The sequence below is a fragment of the Schistocerca americana genome, chromosome X, assembly GCF_021461395.2.
Source record: "Schistocerca americana isolate TAMUIC-IGC-003095 chromosome X, iqSchAmer2.1, whole genome shotgun sequence".
NCBI lineage: Eukaryota > Metazoa > Arthropoda > Insecta > Orthoptera > Acrididae > Schistocerca > Schistocerca americana.
This window is the reverse complement of record NC_060130.1, coordinates 260416936-260444301: the sequence shown is the minus strand read 5'-3', so window position 1 is coordinate 260444301 and position 27366 is coordinate 260416936. Positions and strand designations below refer to the sequence as shown.

Here is a 27366-nt window from a genome sequence, read left to right as displayed (position 1 = left end):
GATCCCCCTAGATCGACTATGCAAGAAGGGTGTCAAATTTGTGTGGTTGACCACCTGCCAATTGGCATATCAGAACATTAAGTACAGTTTCAAGGTGGCATTGTGACTGACACTATATGCATTGGACCTGCCCTTGACACTCGAGACAGACACTTCCCGATATGGTATAGCGGTTGTTTTGTCCCATAAGGTGTCGGGTAGTAGTGAATGGCCAGTTGCTCTCACCTCTGGAATGCAGACTGTATGGCAGCAAATTACACCTGTTGAGCGACTGCAAAGCTCAAAGCCTTGATTTTGTTGTTTGTGCATTGTTCTAAACTCCTGGAAAAGATGATGCATTGTATGCAGAATTGGGCATTGTTTTTGATTGGGTATCAATTAAAATCCACTTTCACCCAACTCACCAACGTGAACACCCTACCCCCAATTCCTCTTGGTGCCAATGTGCAGTTCAACCACAAGGAAACAGTTTGTTTCCCCTGGACCAACATCCACAATAAATCCTGGTTCAATTCCTTCTGACTGCACGCGAGGTATCCACTGTGTTGTTTCACGATCCTGTCCTGTTGAAAGTTTTGTCTGAGGTACTGGAGAGGTGTCCAGAGAATGTTTTGAGCCTTACTGATCTAGCCTTCACAATTATTTCATGTTATGCTACTGATTCAATGCTACAAATGATGTTTTAATGATGGCTGCAGAGGACTCTCGAAAACCTGACCATCATTCTATCCTCGCTCTGTCCCCGCATCCTCCAGCTCCTTTGTGCTTGTCATTGGTGGAGGACATGTATGGAGGCACTAGCCCCACAGCACGTGTACTGGGCCAACATCAATGCAGACATTGAATGCGCATACGGCTCGTGTCATGCCTGATCTCTCAATCACTTGTCCCACGGTCAAGGTTCCTCGTCGTGGCCCCATCCTGATAACTTGTCGGAGAAGGTCCTCGTTGATTTTACCGTGACATTTCAGGTTGTTATGTGGCTTTTGGTGGTGGCCACCCTCTCAAAACTTCCCTTACGTGGCGTGGATGCTGTTCATTACCACCATTTCTACCACTTGTGACCTCATGATGGTATTCTACCTTGAGGGAGTGCCACTTATTCCCTGGTGTTGGAAAATTAGCCCCCATTTACGTAGATGCAGCTTTAGGCTGTCTGTGGCTGTAATGCGATCACCACCCTGTTTCACCGTGCTCCTAATGGGGAGATTGAGCAGATGGTCCATACATTTAAAACACAGCTGTTGAAGACCTTGCAGACATCATCTGGCTGAAATAGTGCATTTGAGTTGGTATTGTACACCATTAGACCTCCTGCATCCTGTGCTGTGTGCCAAACCTGCCTATAGGCCTGCCTGTGGGTGGAATGTCTGTCTGGGCATGCATATGCAGTTGGTGTCTGGGATGGACCCAAGGGGTCATCATTGGTGACAGAGAGCATCAGTGGCTTGATGTTAAGGCCAGACATGACTGTCTTACCCACCAACACGAAACAGCTCTGGCTGTGACCACAGTCGCATTTGGCACCCTGTCGTCACTTCCGATGCTCAGGCTGGAACTAAGATGATCGCCACCTGTGCCTCGTGTCCCTTCTCACTGGAGGATGGTTGAGAGGATCACAGTGTGTGTGCCTGTGGAGGTGGGGGACCAGTCCCTCTGTCCTGACCTTCTATCACTCTTGTTGTAACTGTGCAATCTGCTGGCCTCTGCTACCCATGCAGTCCTCGGGCCTGGGTTTGTGTCGTAAGAATGAACAAGAAGTAATAATTGCCTTTTGCTACTTTTTTTTCCATTTGAAATGGCTGATATGATTACATGTGTTTAATAAAAATGAATCTTTCACTTTAGATTGGAGTGTACATGTAATGAAATTTTCCTTCAGAATAAAACTTTTCACTTGACTGAATCTCAGACCTGAACCTATGCCTTTCGTAGTCAATACTTCTACTCCCTGAGCTGTATGACCACAGGTGCAGTGTGTGTCTCACAGTTTGTCTGCGAATACCTGTCCGCTCATTCACATGCTGTAATAGTTTAATTTCTGTACCTCGTGCTATTTCTGTTGAATTTATTTAATTTTACGTAATACACATTTATGGGAAGAAATATGGAGAACTGCGGGATGAACCACTTAAAGTTTCCAACATTCATTTTCATCAATTTGTTGACATATTTCTCACAATTCTGCCAGATCACATGTGTAGCCTCCGACTTTATCAGAGCTTCAGTCACTCACCCCAGATGGTTGAGGAATATTCCATAGTAAATTTGTAAGGATACCACAGTTTTCCAATATTTTACTAATAAACTGAAGCCCACCATGGACTATGATCATGATGGGACCTTCAGATTATTGCTTTGCTTTGCAGTTGTTATCCCCCATGTGACTTGCCGTGAAATGCTTGTTACTGACATAACTCTGGTTAAATATCTGAGATGAATCTGTCTTTTTAAGTATGAGTACAGTAATGAATCAAATAATTACCTTGGGAACTTACTGCATTCAAGCATAATTTATCTGTTCAACAAACAGTTATGATCAGGAGTGGTTTTAGATTTGTACATCAAAAACTGTATAGGGAGTGTAAAGAATAAGATGGAGTTTTACCAAAAGTGTGTGTAGACTTCTTTAGGCTTCACTGATGGAATGTGGTGGTTAGTGATCAAGAATGCTGTTCTTGTATTTTGGAGGAAAGTTGTTTGGATCCCAGTCCAGCCAGCCTGACTTAGGTTTCCTGTGGTCCCCCAAATGCATTTTAGTTGTATACATCCAAGTGTACCATGGAATGGTTGTTGACACCATCTTTGGCCAAATAAACTAATACTTCACCTTTTATGACACAGAGGGGTGATGACTTTTTAAACTTTCCATTCTTTACAGTAGAACTCACCAATGCCGCTACTAAACTAAATTCACAGAGATTGTTCTTTTGTTAGAAAGTAGTGCAAACTTGGTTTTCAGTTAGCAAATTTGTTTCTTGATTAAATGTATTAAGCTACTCTAAGAAATGTATCAAACTGCTTTGCTCCAAAGTAGAAAAATTGTAATTACATTTTATACTGTCTAGTGTTGTAAGAGTTGTAACTTGTGTGTGTGTGTGTGTGTGTGTGTGTGTGTGCGCACAACCTGAGTAGGCAATACAGCTTACTCAGACATCACTGATCACTGTCCACCCTACCTTAGACATGATTTTTCCTTCTTTTCTTTATCTTTGTCTGAAAACATGGTTGACTGGATTTCCATTATTCACTAATTGCTAGTGTAAGCATAAAAACTACAGACAGAAGCTACAGACATTATTAAGAAAAGATACTAAGAGCACTGACCTTCAGGCACTTATATATGTCGTCTGATAGTTGTTTTCAGAAATCTGTAGCAGTATATTTACTCATATTATTATGATTCTTTGTTTGTCAGTTATGTATTAATACTGTCTGTTTCATGTTTTTCTTATAATACAACTAGTTTATAAACTGACAGTAGGATCTTAACTACTTAATGATCCATTTGGGCATCATAGGAGATATTCCTCAGAGTATAAATTGTATCATTCGACACTCCATTCTTAATACTATACCCGCATTGTTAGATTGTGAGTAGTAATTACTTAAAATGATTCTGTTGTTCAACACACTAGCTGGAAAAAATTGCAACATATCTCTGTTGTAATTAATCCAGAGACTGACAAAGGTGTTATGCACAATCCAGTAACAACAGTGTGACCACTGCCTATGTTTGGAATCAGCATGAATAACCACTCACAAACAGCAGGTGGCAGTGCCAGCGGGGGAGGGTATATAAAGTGTGTTGGGGAACATGGAAAACATTGCAGTCGTTATAATGTGGAAACAGAGCGGTTTATCTGACTTCCAGAAGGACATGATCATTGACTTTCAGGCCAAGGGTGGAAGAATTTCCAAAACAGCTAAGTTATGAAACTGTTTGTGTGCCACTGTGTTTAAAGTATACCGTGCATGGTAAAATAGGTGCTATACAAAACCAGCACAACGGTAGCTATAATGCACTACGGGCCAGAGATGACGGGGTGAACAACAGCTGTGTAGATATGTATGGGTGAGCATCAGACTGCCCAGATAAACCCATGGCTACCAAAAATGTCTCCTCAATGACCGTTCAGCAAACATTGCTGTGTATGGTTCTCTGCAGCAGGTGCCTGGTTTGTGCACTCTTGCTAACTGGTGTTCATCGGCAACAAAGACTGGAATTAGCTCGCCAGCACTGCAGCTGGGTGTCCACTGAGTGGTGACAGGTTGCCTTTTCAGATGAATCACGTTTTATGCTCCATTGGACAGCTGGCCATTGGTGTGCACAGTGTGAATCATCTGAAAGCAAAGGGGTCCAGGCTGGAGGAGGGAGCTTTATGGTCTGGGGAATATATTCAAGGCATTACCCGAGTTATTTTGTCATTCTGAAAGGCACAGATGATTGATATAAGTATGCATCTAGCCTTGGTTACCATGTTCACTCATACATGCAGTTCGTTTTTTCCTTCACACAATGGCATTTACCAGCAGGACAATGTAATGTGTCACAGAGCTCACAGTGTGTGTGTGTGTGTGTGTGTGTGTGTGTGTGTGTGTGTGTGTGTGTGTGTGTGTGTGTGTGTGTGGTATGACGAGCACCAGGATGAATTTACTGTACCCCCCTGGCCACCAGACCCTCTGGATTTCAACCCGGTTGATAATCTGTGGGACCACTTCGATCGAGCTGTTCTCACGGTGGATTCTCAAGAGAAACCTGTCACATTCTGGCCATGGCACTGGAGTCTGCATGGCTCCATATCCATGTCGTTACCCTCCAGAACTTCACTATCACTATTCCTGCATGTCGCGCAGTGGTCTATGCAGCAAAAGGTGGTTATTCAGGCTTTCGACTGATGGTCACATTAATGTGACTGGACAGTGTATATGTAACATGTCAAAATTACAATCTTACTTTGGTTGCTATCTTTGCGAGCAATCTGTACAGAATTGGATCCTGACAAGGCAGCCAATTTGAAGAAGGTTTGGGCTTTAAAATTTTATACACATTTTTTGTGCAGGATAAAAAGACATAGCCACCAAAGAGTGGCTACAGATTTTATCAGGTAGTGCAATGGTTAAATACATCCATCCTGTATTATCACAGATATACTTCTATCTTCTAAATGCTGACTTCCTTTGGTGTAGTGCTTTGGCATGTTTTGCTTGTAGAAGCTGTCAAGTGGGAATATGATTGCTGAAATAGAGAGAATGATTTGGTCTCGGTGACTTTTCACTCATTTTTTCACACTGTCCTATTACACAAAATGATTAAACTATTAGAGTTTTCCTTTTGAACATGTAACTAATAAGTACTCTCACAGTGGAATCAATACTTTGCAGTAACAAAACTCTTTGGCCCATTCACAAAATGTTCCTGCCCCTAAAAAAAATGAATTACAAATTTTTGATGCAGGTACCGAACTAATCTATGGGTAGCTTTTCTGATTCTGTAACTTTCGAGGAATTTGGTGGTAGAACAAAGCAATTTACAGGAATACTTATGTTGCGAATGCAAGATCCTGCTTTTAATGGGGTCGCACGTCAATTTAACAAGTTTTCCAGTGCTGCATCATATTTGTACTGTGAGTTTTTTAAGTGTTTCAAATTATTTGATGGAAAAGAATAAGCTGTAGGCATTGACTCTACTGACGACCAGCCAGCTAGCTGTCAATCAACAATAAATATAGTGTTTGTATACAAATATGAAGCTTGTGGTTTGGTAGTAATGTAAAGCATTTCTTTATTTTTTGTTATTTGTTTCAGGCTTTGCTTCCACATGTGTACCTCCAGATACAGATCTGCGCACAGTCCTGTGTGTCCCCTTAAATTTTTCGAAGTGTAGTCGTCAGGCACTGGCACTTGCTGCGGAAGATGCAGGATTCGATGTTCTGCAAGTAATTAGTGAACCTATAGCAGCCTTGCTTGCTCAAGGCTATGGTGTTGAGTCCCCAGATGAGAGAGGGTGAGTGCTGTAATGCAGTATGTTATTCTTGGTGTTGGTGATAAGTTATGAAACAATCTGCATGATCTTTAGCTACTAAATGAGGTGTTCAACATTGTTAACATATATTTTAGGGCGAATATGCTGCTCATTATTGAAATTGTTGTTTCCACTATTGACTAGCCTACATAAGATTGGAGGAATGCATGTTTTCTCCTGAGACTTTACTCTGAGGGCTTTGGCCCCAAAACACTGCATAGCATGTGCACATAGGCTGCTGTTTTCATCAATAGAGCTGATAAACATTCCACAGTGATACGTTTCAGTGCTGTGTTTTGTGGGTTACATTTCTCCAAATAAATTATTAATTTCTTATTAACAGATGAAACTTTTATGTTAAGATGTCAGTGGTTCAGTTTGTTGAGGAAATCTGCATAAATAGCAGTAAAATATTATTTTATAGTGAAGTGTATATGAGAAAGACATGTTGACTGTTGTTACATGAGCCCACATCAGTTGCTTTATCTTTTGACCCTGAGGTCAATGATCCTGCATGATCTAGACTACGGTCAGATTGCTCATTATTAGTTTTCCAATTTAACGGGAGATGATGGATCTCCTCAGGGAAATAACAATCAGATCATAAAGGAAGTCCTTTGGATATCCCATATGTTTACTGTGGGAAGGTCTCGTCTGAGATACAGAAGCAGCTCTGCAGCCATCTGTTTAGTGCAATGGTTACAGCTGGTTGTAAGTAATGCTTGTCATCATCTTAGTTCCTTTTGGTGGTGAACAGGGTTACTGTCACTCGTCCAATGGAATCACAGTTCACAATTTGTTCTTTCATGCCCAGTATTGATTGGAATCCTTGGTTTGGAGCCAGGTGGATTTAAACTAGAGGCTCCATTGATTTTTTGGTGATCTTGGGTGCAGATTCCTTGACTTAATCTGTATTGGATGTAGAATTTTAAAGTGCCTCCCTGAATTGGTTAGGCATGCAGTACCCGCAGAAAGGATTTCCTTCAATAGCGCAATATGTATAGTTTGCAGTATAGTTTGCATCCTTTTTTTTTTTTTTAGATAAATTACTTTGTAAGCCTGTTTACCTTTAGATGTTGAACACCAAAGAGCCATGATCACTTCACATGTATTTCATATTGAGGAGATCAAATAGCCATATAAGTCAACTGTGAAAATGAAAACTGAATATTAGGTAACTGGACAAGTATTCAAGGCAAGATCACTGAATTACTGTGACTTGCTTAAACAGCATTGCTTGTGTAGCAAGTGGAACGGAAAATTGGGTAAAACTAGAAACAAACAGAAACAAAATCTTAAATTCTGACTGGAATATATATGTGACAAGTCTCTTTTTGTGTAATGAGATAAATGCAGTCAACAATAGATAATTTGGGTAAAGTTAAGCCTTAAAGGTGGGCCAAAATTTCTTACTAAAACTATCTATTGGTGACACACTACATCAGTTGAGATGGCATGGAATGCTACGGAAGATTTGTGGAAAAATATTTCTGATAAATTACCTGATCGTGTTTTAGCCATAGGAGAGGTTCGTGTTAGCCAGCCATGCATGACACAGATGGCAGGGATGGCGGTTCAAGTGAAATTGTACTAAATATCTTATCTGAAAATTACCTTGGACAGCCAACTAAGTAGAATACATATGATGTAAGTATACAATTTATGCTGTCAATAAAAAAATGTGAACTTTTCAATTCAGTGAAAATAGATGGATGAATCAACAAACACAGAGCTACAGCAGCATCATTGATCAGTGGTGTTGAATGAAAAGTTGTGCATGATGTGTCAATAAAATGACAACAAACTATCTGAGCAACTATTTACATCTGGGAAGGAGAATATTGATTAATGGGAGAAATTCACAAGCCTTGTCAGAAACATGCTGGTTGAGTTTGTGTGATGGGATGTAGTGAGATGTGGGGAAGGACCCACCAAGGTTCAATGACAATATTACTCATTTAGCCCCTGAGGGCTCACAACTCTCGTGTCAGTACCTACCTGCTTGGCTACCATGGGGCCCCATGCTTTGCAGCATTACTTCGTTTCTGTCCTGCAAGCTTATACTTCCACTGTCCCTTTCTCCCTCTGCCTCTCCATTGTATGGTTTTCTTGATGCAGACCCAGCTCAGATCTCGTTTGTGACTGGGATTAGAGTTTCCGCTTTTTTTTGTTTTCTACAACTTTTCATTAAGTAAAGACATAGTCCCCTTTGTTAGGTTTGACCTGCCATCAGTTTTCAGATTCTCCAGAAATGTTTACCATGCAGGGAAGGTCACCCAATGCAGTGTAAGCTCCAGCATGGTGGTCATCCTGTAATGGTGGTCATCAAATAGCTGCACAGTGGTAGCCCCCTGGCCACGTGGGTATTGTATTGTTGGTGTCTGAGCTGAAAACTTCCCATGTATGCCAAGGTTTATGTGCATGTGCCCATTGTGACTGGGACACGGGGACTCCGAGCAACGGATTACTGGTCACGTAGCCATTTTCTGCGGCTGGGTGGCGCACATGGCAAGAGCCCCCATTCGAAGTGGGTGGCACCATGGCGGATGAGCCACAAATGAATCGGATGAAGTTATCTTCCGCCGGTAGCTGTATGATCCCAGCAGTCTCTATGGAAGGAAAGTACTATTTAAGTGCAGAGAGATATGACCATAAAATGTTTCCTTCCATAGGGCTAAGCGGCAAGCAGAGAAATATCCCCCCCCCCTGCCCCCCCAATAATTAGTTTGCTCAAGGATTGATGGGGATTCCTTCTTGGCCACAGAACACTTCTTCTTTGTGGAGAACATAGAAGTCAAGCTTGGGGAAGTGGCAGCCATTTCTAAAATGAAAAGTGGGTCAATTTTGATCAAAACAGTATCCTCTGCCTAATCACGGGTGCTACTAGCTCTTAACAAGGTGGGTGACATACCGGTGACTGTCACTCCCCATAATAGTCTAAATATGGTTCAGGGACCTGCTCTTACAATCTGATGCTGAGCTATGCACCAACTTGGAGTGCCAGGGTGCACACTTTGTTAGTCATGTACATTGGGGACCAAAGGACAACAGTGTCGCTACCAGTGCCTTCATGTTGGCCTTTGATGGTGATTCATTACCTGAAAAGGTCAGGGTGACATTATACCGAAGTGATGTGAAAGAAAGCGTCACTCCCATGGACGCCTGCCCAGATGGACTCTCAGCCGTGTTGACTGGGATGCTTTTGCCTCTTTTGTTGCCCTTGGCTCCCCACTGCATGGAGATATTGATGAGGCAGTCCAGAATACAACTACAACCATTATTTGAGCAGCTGATTTTGGAGATTCCCTGTTCCTTCTGTGCAGCCCGACAGAAGACAATACCTGGATGGTCATCAGAAATTGCAGAGGCCATTAGAGATCGTAGGCAAGCTCTCCAGCACCATAAGTGGCACCCATCGATGGAGCACGTTATTGCCTTTCAGTGGCTCCATGCCTGGGTCTGCCATCCAATAAAACGATGGAAACAAGAATGCAAGGAACAGTACGCTTCAACCATCAGACCGTGAACCTTCCCTTCATAGGTTTGAGCCAAGGTCAGATGTATCTACAGATACCAGACACCTGCAGGTGTACCTGGTGATGTTCCGTTGAATGGTGCCATCTACACTAACACAGATGCCACATTTTTCTCTGTATTATGCTAGAGCCTCTGAGTCTGAGAACTGTCAACCCTTTTTTGTGTCCTAAAAAAGTGGGTAGAGCAAAAGCAGTTATCTTTTACTGCACACCACCTGGATCCGTATAATGCTCCATTCAGTGAGTGGGGATTTGTCAGTGTCCTAGCCCACTGCCCCAGGATCGGACCACATCCTCAACCAGATGATCAAGCACCTATCTGTGGATTGTCAGTGTCACATCCTTGCCATCTTTAACTGCATCCTGGAGTGAGGGCGACTTCCCATTGCAACAGCGACAAATCATCATCATCCCAGTACTGAAACAGGGCAAGCACCCTCTAGAGATGAATAGTTATTACCCAGTTAATCTCACCAGTGTTCTCTACAAGTTGTTTGAATGCATGGTGAGCTGGCGGCTGTGTTGGCTCCTTGAGTCTCGGGGTCTTCTGCCTCCATCCCAGGGCGGTTTTTGCCGAGGTGACTCTATACTGAAAATCTGGATTGCCTGGAGTCTGCCATCCAAACAGCTTTTGTCCAATATCAACACCTTATAGCCATCTTCTTCGACCTGAAAAAGGCTTAAGACACCACATCCTAGCTACTGTACACATCTTCTTATCCCACCGTACTTTGCAGGTTCAACTTGCTGCTTCCCACAGTACCACCCCCACCCCCCCTCCCCTCCTCCCCCAATCCGACGAGAGAATGGGGTACCACAGGGCTCTGTTAGTATGGATGTCGCTGAACATCGACTGCAAGGTGCCATAGGAAAGGCGCAGTCATGGGACCTCACCCATGGCTTTCACTTTACAGTGTCAAAACTCATGTTATGCGCTTCTGTCAACATTGTAGTGTTCACCCACAACCAGAACTTTACCTCAACAGCCAACTACTCAATGTGGTGGGAACATTTTGGTTTTTTGGACTGGTCTTAGATCCTAAGTTGACGTGGATTCCCCAGCTATGCTAGATTGATCGAAAGTGTTAGCTGCACCTTAATAGTCTTCACTGCCTGAGTAACACCAGCTGGGATGCAGATCGTACAACCTTTCCACAGCTTTACAAAGCCCTGATACAATCCCGTCGAAACACCGGAATCCATCCCCCGCAACAGCAGTCCAGATCAAGGATTACAATCGCAATCCACACCCTATCTCTCCTCTCTGAACTCCAGTTGTTTCCTCTATCACCTCTCCTCCAGGCCCATTCACTACACATTCGTGGTGCATCCCTCGGCCACAGCGTTGTCTTGACCTATCACCAGATCTGAAAGACTCGGTTCCTTCTGAGGCCGTCTGCCACCAATTTTTAGCCATTCTTGTCATATCTTGGGGTTCAGAAGTAGTCTGTACTGATGATGACTTAATGGGTGCTGGTCACGTGGGCTTTGCTTATACTCGCATGTGACACTGAACTGTGCTCCCTGCCAAATGGTTGTAATGTTTCCACTGCGGAGTTGGTAGCCATCTCTCGTGCTCTTGAACATATTAGTTTCTGCACCGGTGGATCCTCTCTCATCTTCAGCAACTCCTTGTGCAGTTTGCATCTCTTGACCAATGTTACCTTCACCGTCCCTTGGTAATTGCTATCCAGGGTTCCCTGTATGTCTGGACCCCAGGCCACATCAGGATCCTGGGAAATGAACTTGCTGGTAGCCTGGCCAAACTGGCTACCTGTAAACTGTAATGAACCTCTGATCGGTATTATGCCATGAAGGTTAGGGAATCAGGAATGGCTCACTCTGACTTTGCCAGACAAAGTAGGGTGATGAAGGAGACTACAAATCTGTGGAGGTCCTTCATGTGGGCCTCTCTCAAAGACTTGATCGTCCTTTTGCTGGCCGCGTATTGGCCATACTTGGCTAACTCTTGGTCATCTCTTCTGTCGCAAAGACCCACCTCTCTGTCATTGTGGTTCCCATTTGCTGGTGGTCCACATTTTGCTGGACTGTCCGTACTTCGCCACCATGCAGTGGGCTCTTAATCTCCCTCACGCGCTGTCTCTGGTGTTAGGAGACAGTGCCTCAGTGGCTGACTTAGTTTTACGTTTTATTCTTGAAGGGAGCTTTCACCGCTCTCTTCAAGGTAGGTCCACTTACCCATATTGGCCCATTGATGGGTTGGCAGAACACTCTTTGCCTCCTCTGCCAAGTCCGTGCTGTGGCTATCTGGGCATTGTGGTGCAGCCTGGTCCTCACCTTACCTGCTCTTTTACTCCCCCCCCCCTGGTCTGTTACGCTTGCTCGTCTTTTGTCTCTCTGTACTTCTCTCGTCGTGTCCATGTTGCTAGTCTTTCCTAGGTGATTTCTGAGTGGGCTACATCTGGTAAAGGGGGGGGGGGGGACGCGGGACTGGGATGTATGTTCCCTCATTGCATTGCACTGTGCTTTAGGAGGCTTCTGGCTGCTCCCTAGAGGGAACACCTTTCTTGTGCTCTCTCTCTGTCTTTCTTTCTTTCTTTCTTCTTCTTGTCCATTATCTCACCTTCATAGACCTTGGGGGTTTCCTCCCCTGGGTTTTGTGTGGTAGGCTATCTGATCTACAGGCATGTAGACCTGTCTGTCTGAGGAAAAAGGGACTGATGACCTAGTAGTTTGGTCCCTTTAATCATCCAGTCAACCAACCGACTCCTCTTAAGAATGTTATATTCTGAAATATAAACTGCCGATTGAATAGGTCATCATCATGAGTCAGAAATTGTGAATCTAGCATACCTAAAATACATAAAACCATGTCAGTATTATGAAAGGGATAGAGTGCTACTCTCCATGTAGCAGAAATGTTGAATTGCAGATAGGCATAATTAAAAGACTGTCAAACAAGTAAGTTTTCACACACACACACACACACACACACACACACACACACACACACACACACACACAGAGAGAGAGATAGAGAGAGAGAGAGAGAGAGAGAGAGAGAGAGAGAGTCAGTCACACACAGTCTCTGGTTGTCGAGACCAGATTGCGACTCAAAATCTCTGCTGTATGGTGATTGGCAATCTATCTTTTTCATAATACTGACATTATTCCATCCTGGATTTTCCATTGTTAGATGTTATAATGTCATCATTAATTAAATAAGAAGGGTATGTTTTTATTGTACTCATAATTAAGAACAGATTATTTAGAATAGTAATCCACCAGTCACAAGCTGTGAACAGTTGTTACAAACTACTTGCAAAAAGAGAAAAAAGAGATAATTTCTGTTGGCACTCCTGTCCCGCATACAAACTGTAACTTCAACAACACACTAAAGTCATACACGCCCATGTCAGAACCTTTGAACACCAAGATGAAAAAGGAGTTAAATGTGACTGCACGTTAAGCCCAATCAACGGAAGGAAAGGCAGGTGAAACAAGGACTTACTCTTGGAGAAAGGTACACGAAATATGTCATAGAGACTATGAAGACCATGAATTAAATATTAAATGTCATTCGCTATATTGCTATGATGGATAAAAAGTAAAACACAATCAACATCCAATGTGCCGTTTGCTAAAACGACCGATAACTCAGACAGCAAACATACAGTAGAACGTAAGTGGTTAAAAGAGAGACAGTTGGTCAGGAAACAGCTAATGGTCAAAGGTTGATGACAGTTAGCACAAAGTGATGGTGGGTCACCACTTGACAAATGACGATGGCTAAAAAGACAGTACCCAGTACGTAACCTAGCTAAAATCAGCTCCTTGCGGCGAAAGGGCTGAGAGAGGAGATCGGCCAAGCTTCTGGGAGATGTTTCATTCCCTGGAGCTTGTTCCCATGAATGGAAGACCAATTTTAATGTCAAAGTGACACCACCTTCTGATAAAAGACAACATGGAGATCATCGGAAGGAATGGAAGAACTAGCTGGATGATGTAGGAGGACTGCAGACTTGGCAACAATGTCAGCAGCTTTGTTTCCTGTCAGACCATCCATCAAGACAGAGCAAGTGGAAGCTTTCTTTGACCTGTTGCACTAAGGGATAGACAGTGTACAGCATACAGAGGCTCTGAAAATCACTGAGAGAATCCGAGCAGATGACGAAATTGAAAAGCCTGTGTCGCTGGATGTACCATGTGGCCTGATACAGAGCAAAGAGCTCTGCTGTTAATACTGAGCAGTGTTCTGGAAGCAGATATCGAAAATGGTCGGTGGCAATGATCAGGCATACCAGGCACCATGGTCATTCAGAGAGCCAACAGTGTACACAAAGGTACTATCACTAAGTTCCGTGCAAAGGTTGAGAAACTTACACCGATAGATCGAATCTGTAGAAGTTTCCTAAGGAAGCGAATCAAGTTCAAGGTGAACATGGGCCACCACAGAAAGTCAGGGTGGTGAAGGGTACACATCCATCGGGAAAGTGGCAGATAGCGTGAAGTGAGGCTGCTGGAGCAGTAACCAAAAGTGAACTCCAGGAGGTAACGGAGAAGAGGGACACACGTACTGGCGGTCAAATGAGCCGTTGAAGGAGGCGACATAAGATGAGTGGCCAGGTATGGCAGACAAATGGCATGTGTATCTGCTGAGGAGAACATCATGTCGTTATGACCGCAGTAGTGAGGCAGCTTCTGCATAGAGACTTTCAACTGGGCTGGTGTAAAAGGTGCCAGTGGCCACATGGATTCGATGGTGGTAGATTGTATTTAGACAGTGTAAGATGTATGGATGTGCAGATGCATAAACGGAGCATCCATAGTCTACTTTCAAAAGGCCAAGGGATCTGTACAAACGGAGGAGGGTGGTCCAGACCACTCCCCAGGAAGTACCACTGAGGACCCGTAGAACACTGACAGACAGGGTACAGCGGGCAGCCAGGTAAGACATGTGGGAGGACCAAGAAAGTTTCTATCAATCATGAGCCGCAGGAATTTCGTAGTTTCAACAAACGGTAGAGCAACAGGCCCAAGACCGGGTGATCAAAAAGTCAGTATAAATTTGAGAACTGAATAAATCACGGAATAATGTAGATGGAGAGGTACAAATTGACACACATACTTGGAATGACATGGGGTTTTATTAGAACAAAAAAAAAAAAATCCAAAAGTTCAAAAAATGTCAGACAGATGGCGCTTCATCTGATCAGAATAGCAATAATTAGCATAACAAAGTAAGACAAATCATAGATGATGTTCTTTACAGGAAATGCTCAATATGTCCACCATCATTCCTCAACAATAGCTGTAGTCGAGGAATAATGTGAATAGCACTACAAAGCATGTCCGGAGTTATGGCGGGGCATTGGCGTCGGATGTGGTCTTTCAGCATCCCTAGAGATGTCAGTCGATCACGATACACTTGCGACTTCAGGTAACTCCAAAGCCAATAATCGCATGGACTGAGGTCTGGGCACCTGGGAGGCCAAGCATGACGAAAGTGGCAGCTGAGCAAACGATCACCACCAAACGACGCGCACAAGAGATCTTTCACGCGTCTAGCAAAATGTTTTTTTTTTTCTTCAATTCTAATAAAACCTCATGTCATTCCAAGCATGTGTGTCAATTTTTACCTCTCTATCCACATTATTTCATGGTTTATTAAGTTTTCAAATTTATACTGACTTTTTGATCACCCGGTATAAAGAAGGTGGAAGAAACCCATTGTGCAGCCAGAAATTCATACAAATGGTTTTGTCAGTGGAAAAGCGAAAGCCATTGTTGATGCTGCATGAGTAAAGACAATGAGACAATGCTGAAGACTTCGCTCAAGGAGACAAGTCCATGGGGAACTGCAATAGGTGGCAAAATCGTCAACAAAAAGGGACCCGGAAATACCCAGCGGGAGACAGGCCATAATAGGGTCAATGGCAATAGCAAGGACAACGAATGTCAGGATGGACCCCTGAGGCATCCAATTTTCATGGATAAAAGTGTCCTACAAGTCACATTCCACACGTGCTTTGAGAAGTCTGTCTTTTAAAAATTCCTGAAGGAAACGTGGCAGGCAGACTGGAAAGCCCCACATGTAAAGAGTACAGAGGGTACCGGTCCTCCAGCTGGTGCCGAAGGATTTCTCCAGATCAAAAAGCACGTCCACAGTCAGTTACTGTTGCAGAAAACTGTTCATGACATGGGTTGCCAAAGTGGTGAGATGGTCAACTTCAGAATGGCACACCTGAAATCCACACTGTGCAGTCGTTAGTAATTTGCGAGACTTGAGTCACCATACCACCCGGGCATTAATCATATGTTCTAAACCTTGCAAACATAGCTAGTGAGGGAAATGGGGTGGTAGCTAGAAGGAAGGTCTTTGTCCTTACTGGGCTGAGGAATGGGTATGATGAAGGCTTCATACCAGCGTCTGGGGAGCATGCCATCTACCCAGATGTGGTTGTATGTATTAAGCAGAAAATGTTAGCCCGCAAGAGAAAGGTGCTGCAACATCTGAATGCGAACATCATCCGGCTGTGGGGTGAAAGATAGGGATACAGTGAGAGTGATCAGCTCCCACATAGGAAAGGCTGCATTGTAGCATTTAAAATTCTAAGAGGAGAAGGGTATTACCCAAGCCTCCTCCATTTGTTTCCAATGGAGGAAGGTAGGGTGGTTATGGGTGGAGCTTGAAATATTTGCAAAATAGTGGCCCTAGGTGGTGGATATAGCAATGGGTTCCACAATGACATCATCTGCTCCGACCAGGCCAGAAATAGGTGAATTCACCTTGGGCCCAGAGAGTCGTTGGAATTTAGCCCACACAATGGAAGACAGAGCGGAACTGTTAAAAGAATTAGTAAATGAAATCCAGCTAGCTCCTTTGGCATCCCAAAGAGGGTGATGACACTGCGCACGCGACTGTTTACATCAAATGCAGTTCTCCAGTGTTAAAAACGCTGAGAGTGTGTGTCTGCACATGAATTGTCACGGTATGCGTCAGTCCACCAAGGACTGTGACATGATGTGGTAAAGTGGAAGTGTGAGGAATGGAACTTCTGCAGCGGTAAGGATAACGTTTGTAAGGTCATCACAACTGGGGAAATGTCGTTTGTCAAAGGTCACCAGGGAGGAGTAAAGCCTCCAGTCTGCCTTTGGAAGCTGCCAATTAATTTAGTAAGTAGATAAGGGAGGAGTCGGCAAACAGATAGGATGTGGGGAAATGGTTGCTCAAGTATGTCTAAAAGAGAACACACCACTTGAGACGACGGGCAAGCTGGGCAGTGCAGAATGAGAGGTCCAAATGGAAATAAGAGTGTGTCGAGTCTGAAAGGAACGTTGGTGCTCCAGTGTTAAGGCAGAAGAGGTTGAGTTGATCGAGATGGTCAGCCGAGAGGGCACTTTACGGACAGGTTCACAAAGAGCTGCAAAGGGGGTGATGCGCATCAAAGTCACTGAGCAGCAAAAAGATTTGGGAATTTCCCAACGAGCTAGAGGAAGTCTGCCCTGCTGAAACCGAATGACAGGGATTTAGGCGGTACAAAGAGAAAAGGTGAAGCGAGGAAGGAGAATGCGGACTGCAACAGCTTGGAGCCGGATGTTGAGTGAGGGGGTTTGACTACGAATGTCATCACGAGTAAGCAGCACGACTCCACCACGAGATGGATTGCCGTCCTTGGCCATATGTTCCTTTTTTCATAAACATTTTCTTCTCCGGAGGACAAAAAAAAAAATTACTGATAGAAAGAAAATTGGCTTGATATTGTCTACATTGTCTCCATAAGTTATAAAGTGATTGAGTCCCCTGTTCAGCATGTCTTTGAGACAGAGTACCTCTAACATAATTTGTACAGGTCATTTCCAGCCTAATTGATACTTTTTATTTACAGATGAGTCTTTCCACTATTTTAATAACTGATCAAATGTTCATGCTTTTGTTGGGTAGCTGCAGAAAAGAAGGCTGTCTCAAAACACGAACCGTGATGAGATGTAATATGATGAGCAGCCACCTACTACTGTCAAACTTCTTTCACTACTTGCATTATAGTTTTAATTTTGTTTAGAGGTCTACTTACTGTGTTGATGCAATGAATTGTTTTATCCAGTATTTTTGTAGAGCTCTTGCCAGATATGCTCTGCAGTATTAGATTTAAATGCCTATGTTGCAATAGGACCCATATCTCTAAATCTGTGATTTGCTGTTGTGGAATGTGAGTCTGTTTCAGTGTTGGGGCCACTCCTGTTCCTTATTTATATAAATGATATGCCGTCTAGTATTATGGGTAACTCTAAAATATTTCTGTTTGCTGATGACGCTAGCTTGGTAGTAAAGGATGTTTGTCCAACATTGACCTAGTTCATGGCTTGTAGAAAATAAATTAACTCCAAATCACAGTAAGACTCAGTTTCTACAGTTTCTAACACACAATTCAACAAAACCTGACATTTTAATTTCACAGAGTGGGCATATTTAGTGAAACTGAACAGTTAAAATTTCTAGGTGCTCAGATAGATAGTAAACTGTCGTGGGAAGCCCACATTTAGGATCTTGTTCAAAGACTTAATGCTGCCATTTTTACTATTGGAACAATATCTGAAGTGAGTGATCATTCGACACAAAAATTAGTCTACTTTGCTTATTTTCATTCGCTTGTATCATATGGTGGTATATTTTGGGGTAAGTTCTTGTTGTATTGTAGATTGCATTTACTTAAATTTATGGATTGACTTTTTTTGGGTTCATATACATTTTATTTTTATCTATTATTACTTTTATGTTGTAATTTCATGTACTGACATGTTCCATGACCTGGGAGATTTTCTCCTCAATTTGGTCCTATGGAACTTGACATGTAAATAAAATAAATAAAATTAATTTGAATGTTGATTTTTGTGCATCATTATCTGACAGGCCATTACTAAATTTGATCACAATGTGCTTCTCAATTTGAAGACAAGCTATTGAAAACAATACGTATGATCCTGCGACTATTTCCCCACGCTCTAGTTGCAAAGTGTGACATCTTTATCAGATTGGAAGTTTATTAATGTTATTTTTGCTGTAAATAGTCAAAAATATAATATTGAAATCTTTACCAAATTAATTTGATGTGTATCTTATAAACTGAGATTGACAAAGTCCTAAGTCTGGAAAGTAAAGTCATCTCACCGAACTGAGAGGTGAAGTGAAAACTATACTTAAAAATAACCCATCTTTAATCCAATTTCTAAAAATATGGATTGTACCTAGTAAGATGTCCTAGGTCTTTGAGGCATGTGGTTTACAATATATCATGTGAGTTTGGTGTGAATTATTACAACAGTGTAGTCACATTATTAATGAACAGTGCAAGAAACACTCCAAAATGTATAACTAAGACGTTGTGAGAAACCATTCATTGCAAAGCATGGTGTTACCAACACACACAAATTATTATTTGACAACACTGAAATCCTGGCACACACCTTGTGTTACTGGGATTCATTTATCAAGAAAGCAGTGTAGATCCACAAGTGTCCTAAATTTTTTAATGGAGTTGATGGCGTCGCCTGAATCCCAACATGGTGGAAATATCTAGAAAACAGTATAAACCCCATACTAATGTGAGTGGCTGATCTGTTTCCTTATCATTGTTGTGGTATTATTGGTAAAGCGAGCATAAGCATGAGCATGAGCAGTACTAAAGAAAGCACGAGAGCTTTAAATCTGACAGATATGTGTTGACTAGAGTTTGTTTACATCTTACAGTTTGTCATACCAAGGTATTAAGGAGACATTTTGGGAACTTGCTTGCCTGTTTTACCTGTTTTGGTGAATTTCAGTAGTTGTTTCTGTTCGAGTGAGTGTATGTTCAGTGAATTCTGGAAGTAGTCAAAGTTACAGGTTTTTAGTTATTCCAAGATAGATACCAGAGACTTTATGCTCATTTCATTAATAATGTATCAAGTTACATCTTCATTTTAATATTTGGTGGCTAAAATCTACTTCATTTTAAATGATCAAGACTTTTTATTTAAAAAAATAAAAAATAAAAAATACACGGACTTGATCAAATCTGGTAGAAGTAATATTACTGAATATATTGCTGTGTTAGTCTAGAACAAAATTAGGTAAGTAGAACCCAACAACATACAGATACTAACTTTATATAAATTAATCCATTGAGTAGGAGGAGTTGTCAAACAGAAATTATTTCAGTTGTTTTTAAAACTTTTATTATGTGCTTGCACCCTTAATTTGTAGGAGGTGTTTTCAAATATTTTTACAGCTGAGTAAGTTAAGTTGTGAATAGTGGAGGCAATTTTTGTTCCAAGTGTTAGACTTACAAACAATACTACTATTTTTAAATTGTGCCTGATGCCTCACAACAAACTTCATAAGAGAGGTTGTTAGGATGCCTAAATTTTTAAACAATTGCCTTCATGAAGTTTGAGGATGCCCACCAGATATCCTTACAGAATATTTCTGTATGATGAATACTTAGTGTCTGTGTGTAGAATTGCCTCAAAAAACTATTTCCAGTCACATCAATGAATGACAGTGTGCAAAGTAAGCTGGTTTTTTAATGCTTTCATTAAAAAAATCAGCAATTACAAGTAGAGAAAATGTTGCTGAATTCAAGCATTTTAAGAAATCTGTAATATGTGATTTTCTATTCAAGTTTTGGTCTATATGTGCACCTAGGAATTTTGAACAATTGATTTTACATGTTTCCCATCTCCCAGTGCTCTATTATTGTTGCTGGTGATGTATCTTGCCTTGTACAGATTTCAGTGAAGTGTATGTTTTCTAAGTAATATTCCGAGAATCAATATTTTTTAGCATTTCTTTTATTGATCAATCTGTTGTCACACCTCTGAAGGTCTTGATAGTGATTGTTGCATTATCATCAAAGAACACCATTTCTGCTTTATTACTGTAAGGTGGAAGATCATTTATACATATCATGAACAGGAGTTTTCCCAGAATTGAACTCTATGGAATGCCTGTAATAATTTGTCTACACTCAGGGGGAGATTCATCATTAAAACTTCATGAGCTATCTAACATGGCCATTTTCTTCCTGTCAGTGCAGTATAAATTCAACCACTTAAAGCATTGTACCTTGAAAACTGAACTTTTTAAGTTTATCCAAAACAATGTTGTGATTTACAAAATCAAATGTCATACATACATCACAAGAACGTCCTGGTAGGTATTGACTCGCCAGTCAGATATTTCAGTATGTGGTCAGTGAAACGGTAGATGCCATATTTAGTGGAGAGACTCATCTGGCATTCAAATTTTGACTGACAGTATATTTGTAGATAGGCATGACCATTCTTCAATACATTACCTTTTGCAGCAACTTTAGAAAATGAAGTTCATAGTGAAATTAGTCATTAGTTATTAACGTCTGTCCTATTACCTTTCTTAAAAAGTGTTCTAATATTGTTGGGCTTTGGCTGGTCTTGAAAGATACCTTGTGAAAGTGATGCATTAAAAATATGGATGTAAACATCAGCTGTAACTGAAGTACATGCTTTTAATATTTTGCTTGAAATACTATCATCCTTATGAAAAATTCTTACTCTTGAGAGTTAAAATCCTGATATCTATTGAAGAAGTTGGAGTGATCTGAAATTTATGCTTGTGATACTGGTTATTGCATATGCTGCAATGCTTTTTCCTTTCTTGAATTTTATGTGATTGGCTGTTCGAGAACTGACAATAGTACTGGGGATGTATAGGATAGGTGGGCAACCAGTTGCCTGCAGGCCGGATTCGGCCCATCATTGGTTTCAGTTTGACCTGCAGAAGAAATTTTTGGGGAGAGTGTGAGGCGCTCACATTGTACTCCATCCAAGACCTATTTTTGGATATTTCTGCTGATGCTCACCTTGCCTCGGGTTTGCAACTCGTGACACAGACCACTGTCAGTTTTGCTTACTCTGCACATGCATAATGCAATTATACCACCGCTGACTCACCCCACATGTTACTTATTGCGTACTGCCTACATCTGTGTTACACATTGATGGATTGTAAACATTGGTAACAGGTGACAATGACATGAAAACTACTGACTACTCAGGAAATGTGCTGATTTAAATGGCAGCAGGGTGCCATTCATAGTGGTGTGTCACTCCCATAAACATTGTCACAGGTGCTACAGTTTTCACTTCCTGCACCTGAAGCACTACTATTGCATCACTTGAAAAGTGGTCTGTGAGCTTAAGTAATTATGTGAATTAGGCCCGCAGGTTACCCGTGCCTATCCTACAGCAATGTAGGAGTGTCTGGGGGTGGCACCTAGTAGCTCGAATTCGATTTCCTGTCTATATGGACGAGAAAATTGAAAGCATGAGTTTCAACTTTTGATTTGTCACAATTAAATAATTTTCATTTCAGGAAAACCTTGTGATCAGATGTGCTGTGCAGTTCTACACTGTTGCATAGTAAATAAGCTATATGCTTTTAAAATATCGGAGCAGGCATGAAGCAGGATTGAAGACTTGCTTGCAAATAAGAGTCCACTATGTTGTTAGTAAAGGGATCCACAGATAGAAATAAAGTAGCATCCTGTGTACTGAACGGAAGTGCAGTAGGAATATTATTAGAACTGTGGGGGTGGGGGGGTGGGGGGGGGGGGTGTTGCAAGTCGTTTCTGGATAACTCCCTTGGTAGAGCATTTACACATAAAAGGCAAAGGTTTCTACCAGTTCAGATCTTAATTTGGCACACAGTTTTAATCCACCAAGAAGTTTCAGTAGGATTACTGTTCACTTTATTGTGTTATGTTGTGCCAGATAATACTGACATTAGAAAATTGTTACAAATTCCAGAAAGACTTGTAATTTATCAGTACTTGGTGCAAAGACTGATTACTGACTGTCAGTATAAATAAATCTAATATTGTGCTTCTAGATAAATGAAAAGTATAATAATGTTTGAGTACCCAATCAGTGATCAGTCATAGAAATCAGGATGTAGAGTTCATGTGCTTAGTGATATAAGGTGGAATAGACACAAAAATCTGACTTTGGGGAAATCAGATGCCAGCCAGGCTTTTATTTGTTGAAAGGATTTGTAGGAAGTGCAATTTATTCACAAAGGAGCTCACCTATGAAACCTTCATTTGACCAATTCTTTGGCAATTTGGTGTCCTTACCAAGTTGGGTTAATGGATGAGATTCAAATAAGAGGTTTACAATTTACATTTGTTTAACCATACCAAGAACATCACAGAAGTGCTTAATAAATTGTTCCAATACAGGGTTGCCCTCAGGAAGTAGTATTTTTCATTTGGTTATTACGAAGTTTAGCTTATATTTAGACCAGTATAACTTATAGGTAACTGTTCTACACACGTTACCATTATTGAAAAGCCAAACAAAAGTTTATTTCATAAAATGTACATCATTGGTGATACATTGCTAAAGAGGTTTGTGGAAGGTCCTTGTTGAATTCTCAACTATTTCTTGAAGAATTTTCTCTGTGTCTTTATGTATCATGGCTTTCAATTGATCAGTATTGTGGGGCCATGAAAAATGCTTTTTTCTTAAGATGATCCCACAGAAAAAAATTTGCTGCCGAAAGATCAGGTGCTCTCACTAGCCATGGGATAACACTGAATCATAATAGTAATCGATGTGGAAAGTGGCACCTCAGTTTAGTAATTGAGTTAAAAGCCCCATCTTTCTCAAACCATATTGTGTTTAGATGAAAACTTCCCTGCACTGTGTGGACTGAAGAAATTATTGATAAAGGCCGCATACTGCTCAGAACTGACACGTACTGACTTCCCATTGTTGTTGTCTTCAAAAAAATATGGCCCAATGATTCCAGTGAACTGTCAAAAAGCACACCAGATGATGACATGTGAGCTATCCTGCAACTTTTCATGAATGAGCTACAGATTTGTGTCTAGAGTAATATTGAAAGATTGATTTATTGATAAACCTATTTATATGAAAGTTTGCTACATCAAACAACACGAGATTCATCAGAAATACCTCTTACTGGTCAATTCTATCCAGTAACATTGCGTGGAAATTGTACCAACTCACTTTTATCTCCCCGTTGTAACTGTTGAGCCACTTGCATCTTATAAGGAGGAAACTTCAAATCCTATTTCACAATCCCCAGCAAAGACGTGTGAAGGATCTGTGATGGTCTGGAATGGTGACAGACTGATCACTGTGGGCTTTGTTGCAGAGCTGCATGAAATCATTGGATATTTACTGGCATTCAGATTGTCATTTCAGGTCCCTTATGTTTCACACTGGCTCCACAGTCTGTCTTACACCATTGTTTCATCTGTCTGGAACATGGAAAAGGCAGACTCTACCATGGAGCATAGACTGCTGCAATGCTCTGCACGTGACGTAACTCCCCTATTGCCTCAGTATGCATATGCACTGGCCAGCGTTCCATACTGAACTGAATGGCATATGATGTGGACCTGATTAGATGCAGTAGATGGTGTGAATAATCTACACCTTTGCAGGGTGGCCAATTGAAGATATACTATTTCCTGTGGGCCAACCTTTATAAGTATTTTATAGAAAAAAGAAGTTAAACGAATTTTCTTTAAATATCTGAGCTAGCAGGGGGAAAAAGTGGCTAATATGGTGGTCTGACATTCAAGAGGTCAGTTTTTCAAATCCCCATATGGCCATCCAGAGTTTTATTTTCTGTGGCTTCCCTAAATCTCTTAAGACAAATCTCAGGATGGTTCCTTTGAAAAGGACACTGCTGATCGCTGATTTCCTTCTCCCCCCCCCCCCAACCAATCAAAGCTTTTGTTCCTACTCTGATGACTTTGCCCTTGAGAGGACATTAAATCATAATTTTTGGTCATTTTAAGTATCTTCACAGAGATTAAAAAATGTTACTTGCTCTTTTCATGTCAAAAATTGTGCAGTGGTTGTAGGCTGTGGCACTTGAATAGATGGCATATTTCTTAATTTTTGGAAACTACAATATATTAACAATTTTGCATGTAATGAATAGATGAGATCATGGAATGTGTTTCCAACAATTGTCTTTTCACTTTTCCTCCCTTACGGACATTTCAGCATATTGTACATTTGATGAGTTTATTGGAACATCATTTATTTTTTTCTGTGTGTTTGGTATATGTGATAGACTGTTTCTGTTTATACTGCACATGAGAATCTCAATAAACAATTTAAGCAGCACTTACAGACAGTCCCTTGCTTTGTAGTTTATCAATAAATACTTTCCTTAGAAAACGGAAGTGAAATTGTGTATCTATAGAAGATTATTATTATACACAATGTCTTACGATAGTCTGTAAATGAGGATGAATGGACTGCCTTGAAACATATTGTTGATAAATTCCTGAGTTCAGTTTCCAAATACTGATCTAAGAAGCAGTTACAGGTAAAAGGGCATATGAAACTACTAGTGTATAAAACAAATTACAGATTGCTATTCATTGAGAGAATATTGAAAGTGTTGATTCGCCAATGGTGAGGCTGGATTTGAAATCCCAGTGCTGCCTATGTCTCATTCTAACCAGTTCTAATAAATGTTTGACAAATTTAGTAATTACTGCCATGTTACAGTATTTGAAGTGGTTGTGCAGTTTGCTTATACTGTAATACAGTGTTAAAATTTGGAGATGTTTTTCTATTGCTTTGTTGAAATTGTCGTGAAATGTACTGCTTTCTCATCCAATACTGTTTAGGGGGAAAAAAATTGGAACACACCAGAAAGCAGGTATCTTACTGTGAATGGTCAGTCCAGTGGAACTATAGAAAGGAACTAAAAATTATCTGCATTCTCAGCCAGTTCATAATGAATCATTTGGTTTTGTTTACCTGGGCTTATAACCTGGGAATGCATATTCGATTGTCGCTGTTTACGCTAGGTATTATCAGAAATAATTGGTAGGCTTTGCTGCATTGTTGAAATTTGCAATACTGCCTGTATTTACTGTGTGGCTTTAAAAGTGATAACTGCACAAACAGTCATGTTGTATATTGCCACAGTTAGTTACTTTAAATTTGCTCACACTTTTCTCAGTCCACAGTTGTGGAGAATATTATATGGGAGGATCAATGCAAAACTGGATGAGCCAAGTATTAAACAATGCGTGGTCTTTTGTGTGACTTTACTTCTTGACACAGTCTCTTAAATCTCTTAAATTCAGTGAATATTTCCTGCACTGCTCTTGAACTTCAAATTTCTTGAATGGAAGCTCTTCAAAAGAGTGATGTGCAACAGTCACCAAATTGTAATATGGCAGAAATGTTTTTAGGAGCTGGGATTTTGTGCAGATTGTGGCACATAACAGGCAAAGGTGAAATTAAATTCATCATAATGTTGATGCTATAATGTGTCTGTAAACTGAACAGTAACAAAGTGAGTCCCCACTGTGTGTACACAGCTACATCATAAGTCTGTTTTGCAAAATCATACTGCTCCTGCCAGATTGTCCCTTTGAATTAGTGGTGATGCAGATGGACCCAAGGAGTGTTCATTTTATATTAACACTATATGTTTTTTGTTGTTGTTGTTGTGGTCTTCAGTCCAGAGACTGGTTTGATGCAGCTCTCCATGCTATTCTATCCTGTGCAAGGTTAATCTCCCAGTACCTACTGCAACCTACATTCTTAACACTATATAGAGTATAGAAATTAATAACTAATATAACTAACACAAGGAACACACACAAGTAGAATATACATTACTCACAGCGAACTTCACTGCACTACTAGGATTCAAATGTCACTGCACTACTGGGATTCCAATACAATTCTAGCAATTTTCTGACATTAGCACCCCCCCCCCCCCCAAATTGAGAGTTGAAATAATGGTAACAATGATTGTAATGGCTCAACAGCATCCAAGGGAAATATCTGTAGAGTTTTAAGTGGGCAGTACCAGTGCATATTGTAATGACCACATTGGTCGACTGTTGAGGTCCCTGTCAGTGATGGGTAGATCAAGGTCAGAAGGTCATTATTAGTCACCCAGGTCAGGGTGAGCAGCTGTGAGGTGAGTGGATACCTGGCAGATTCCTTTTGGGATGTTACAAAAACACTATTGACAACGTTAACATTTGTTATTCAGAGAACAACAGTAGTCGGGACTTTGCTCCAGGCCAATAGTGCTTGTAGGTCGAGCAGTACGCGCCCAGTCGAGGGATGCTATTGTCAGCTCATGGCCAGTGTTGTCGTGGTGATTGATGTCAGAAGCAGCAGGTCATTCTCCTGCTTGTCTGCTGCACTGCCTAGTTGTAGCAGAACATCTCGGCACAGGGTTCGCAGAGGCGTACCAGACCACGTTGCAGCTCCCAAAACAGGAGATGCAACCCCCAGCATTGGAGTCTGCCAACAGAAGCAGAAGTGGGTAACAGGAAGCCCACTTACCCTTGCAATGGTGGAAGTCTGGCTGCAAGTCTCCACGCTCATACTGTAGGCCACCAGGAAACCCGCCGGAAGAGAGGCACTAATATTGTTACATCAGACACGGCACGAATAGTGGCACTGTGACTAGCAGTAGTAGAGTTCCCAGGATGGGATTTGTGATTCTGTAGAAGCTTGCAGACTGTTATATGAGTAGACAGCAGATCAACATAGGTTGCTCTTCGTAGCTGGGTGTCAGTAGACTTAGCATGTCTGGGAACATCTGAGAATAGGGATCCAATACAGGGGCGGTGAAGGGACTAAGAGAGTCTGCTGGTCACTTCAGACAGCGGCACCCCAAGCCTGGAAAAGGCAACAAACCGTAGTAGCCTGACACCACTTTCGACTGGTGATAAATAAATTCGTTCTGCCATTCTTGTTTTGTCATCTCCTGAAGGAACATAACCAGAGAGGTAATATTAACCA

At 41.4% G+C, this 27366-nt stretch overlaps 1 protein-coding gene across 1 annotated transcript in view; it reads left to right on the top strand.

Moving 5' to 3' along the window:
• LOC124555319 (heat shock 70 kDa protein 14-like) overlaps positions 1-27366 on the top strand; it is a 164589-nt gene that overhangs the window by 57708 nt on the left and 79515 nt on the right. The window contains exon 4 of the mRNA XM_047129198.1: positions 5809-6007. Within this exon, the coding sequence (XP_046985154.1) occupies positions 5809-6007 (199 nt within the window). The remainder of the gene's footprint in view (positions 1-5808; positions 6008-27366) is intronic.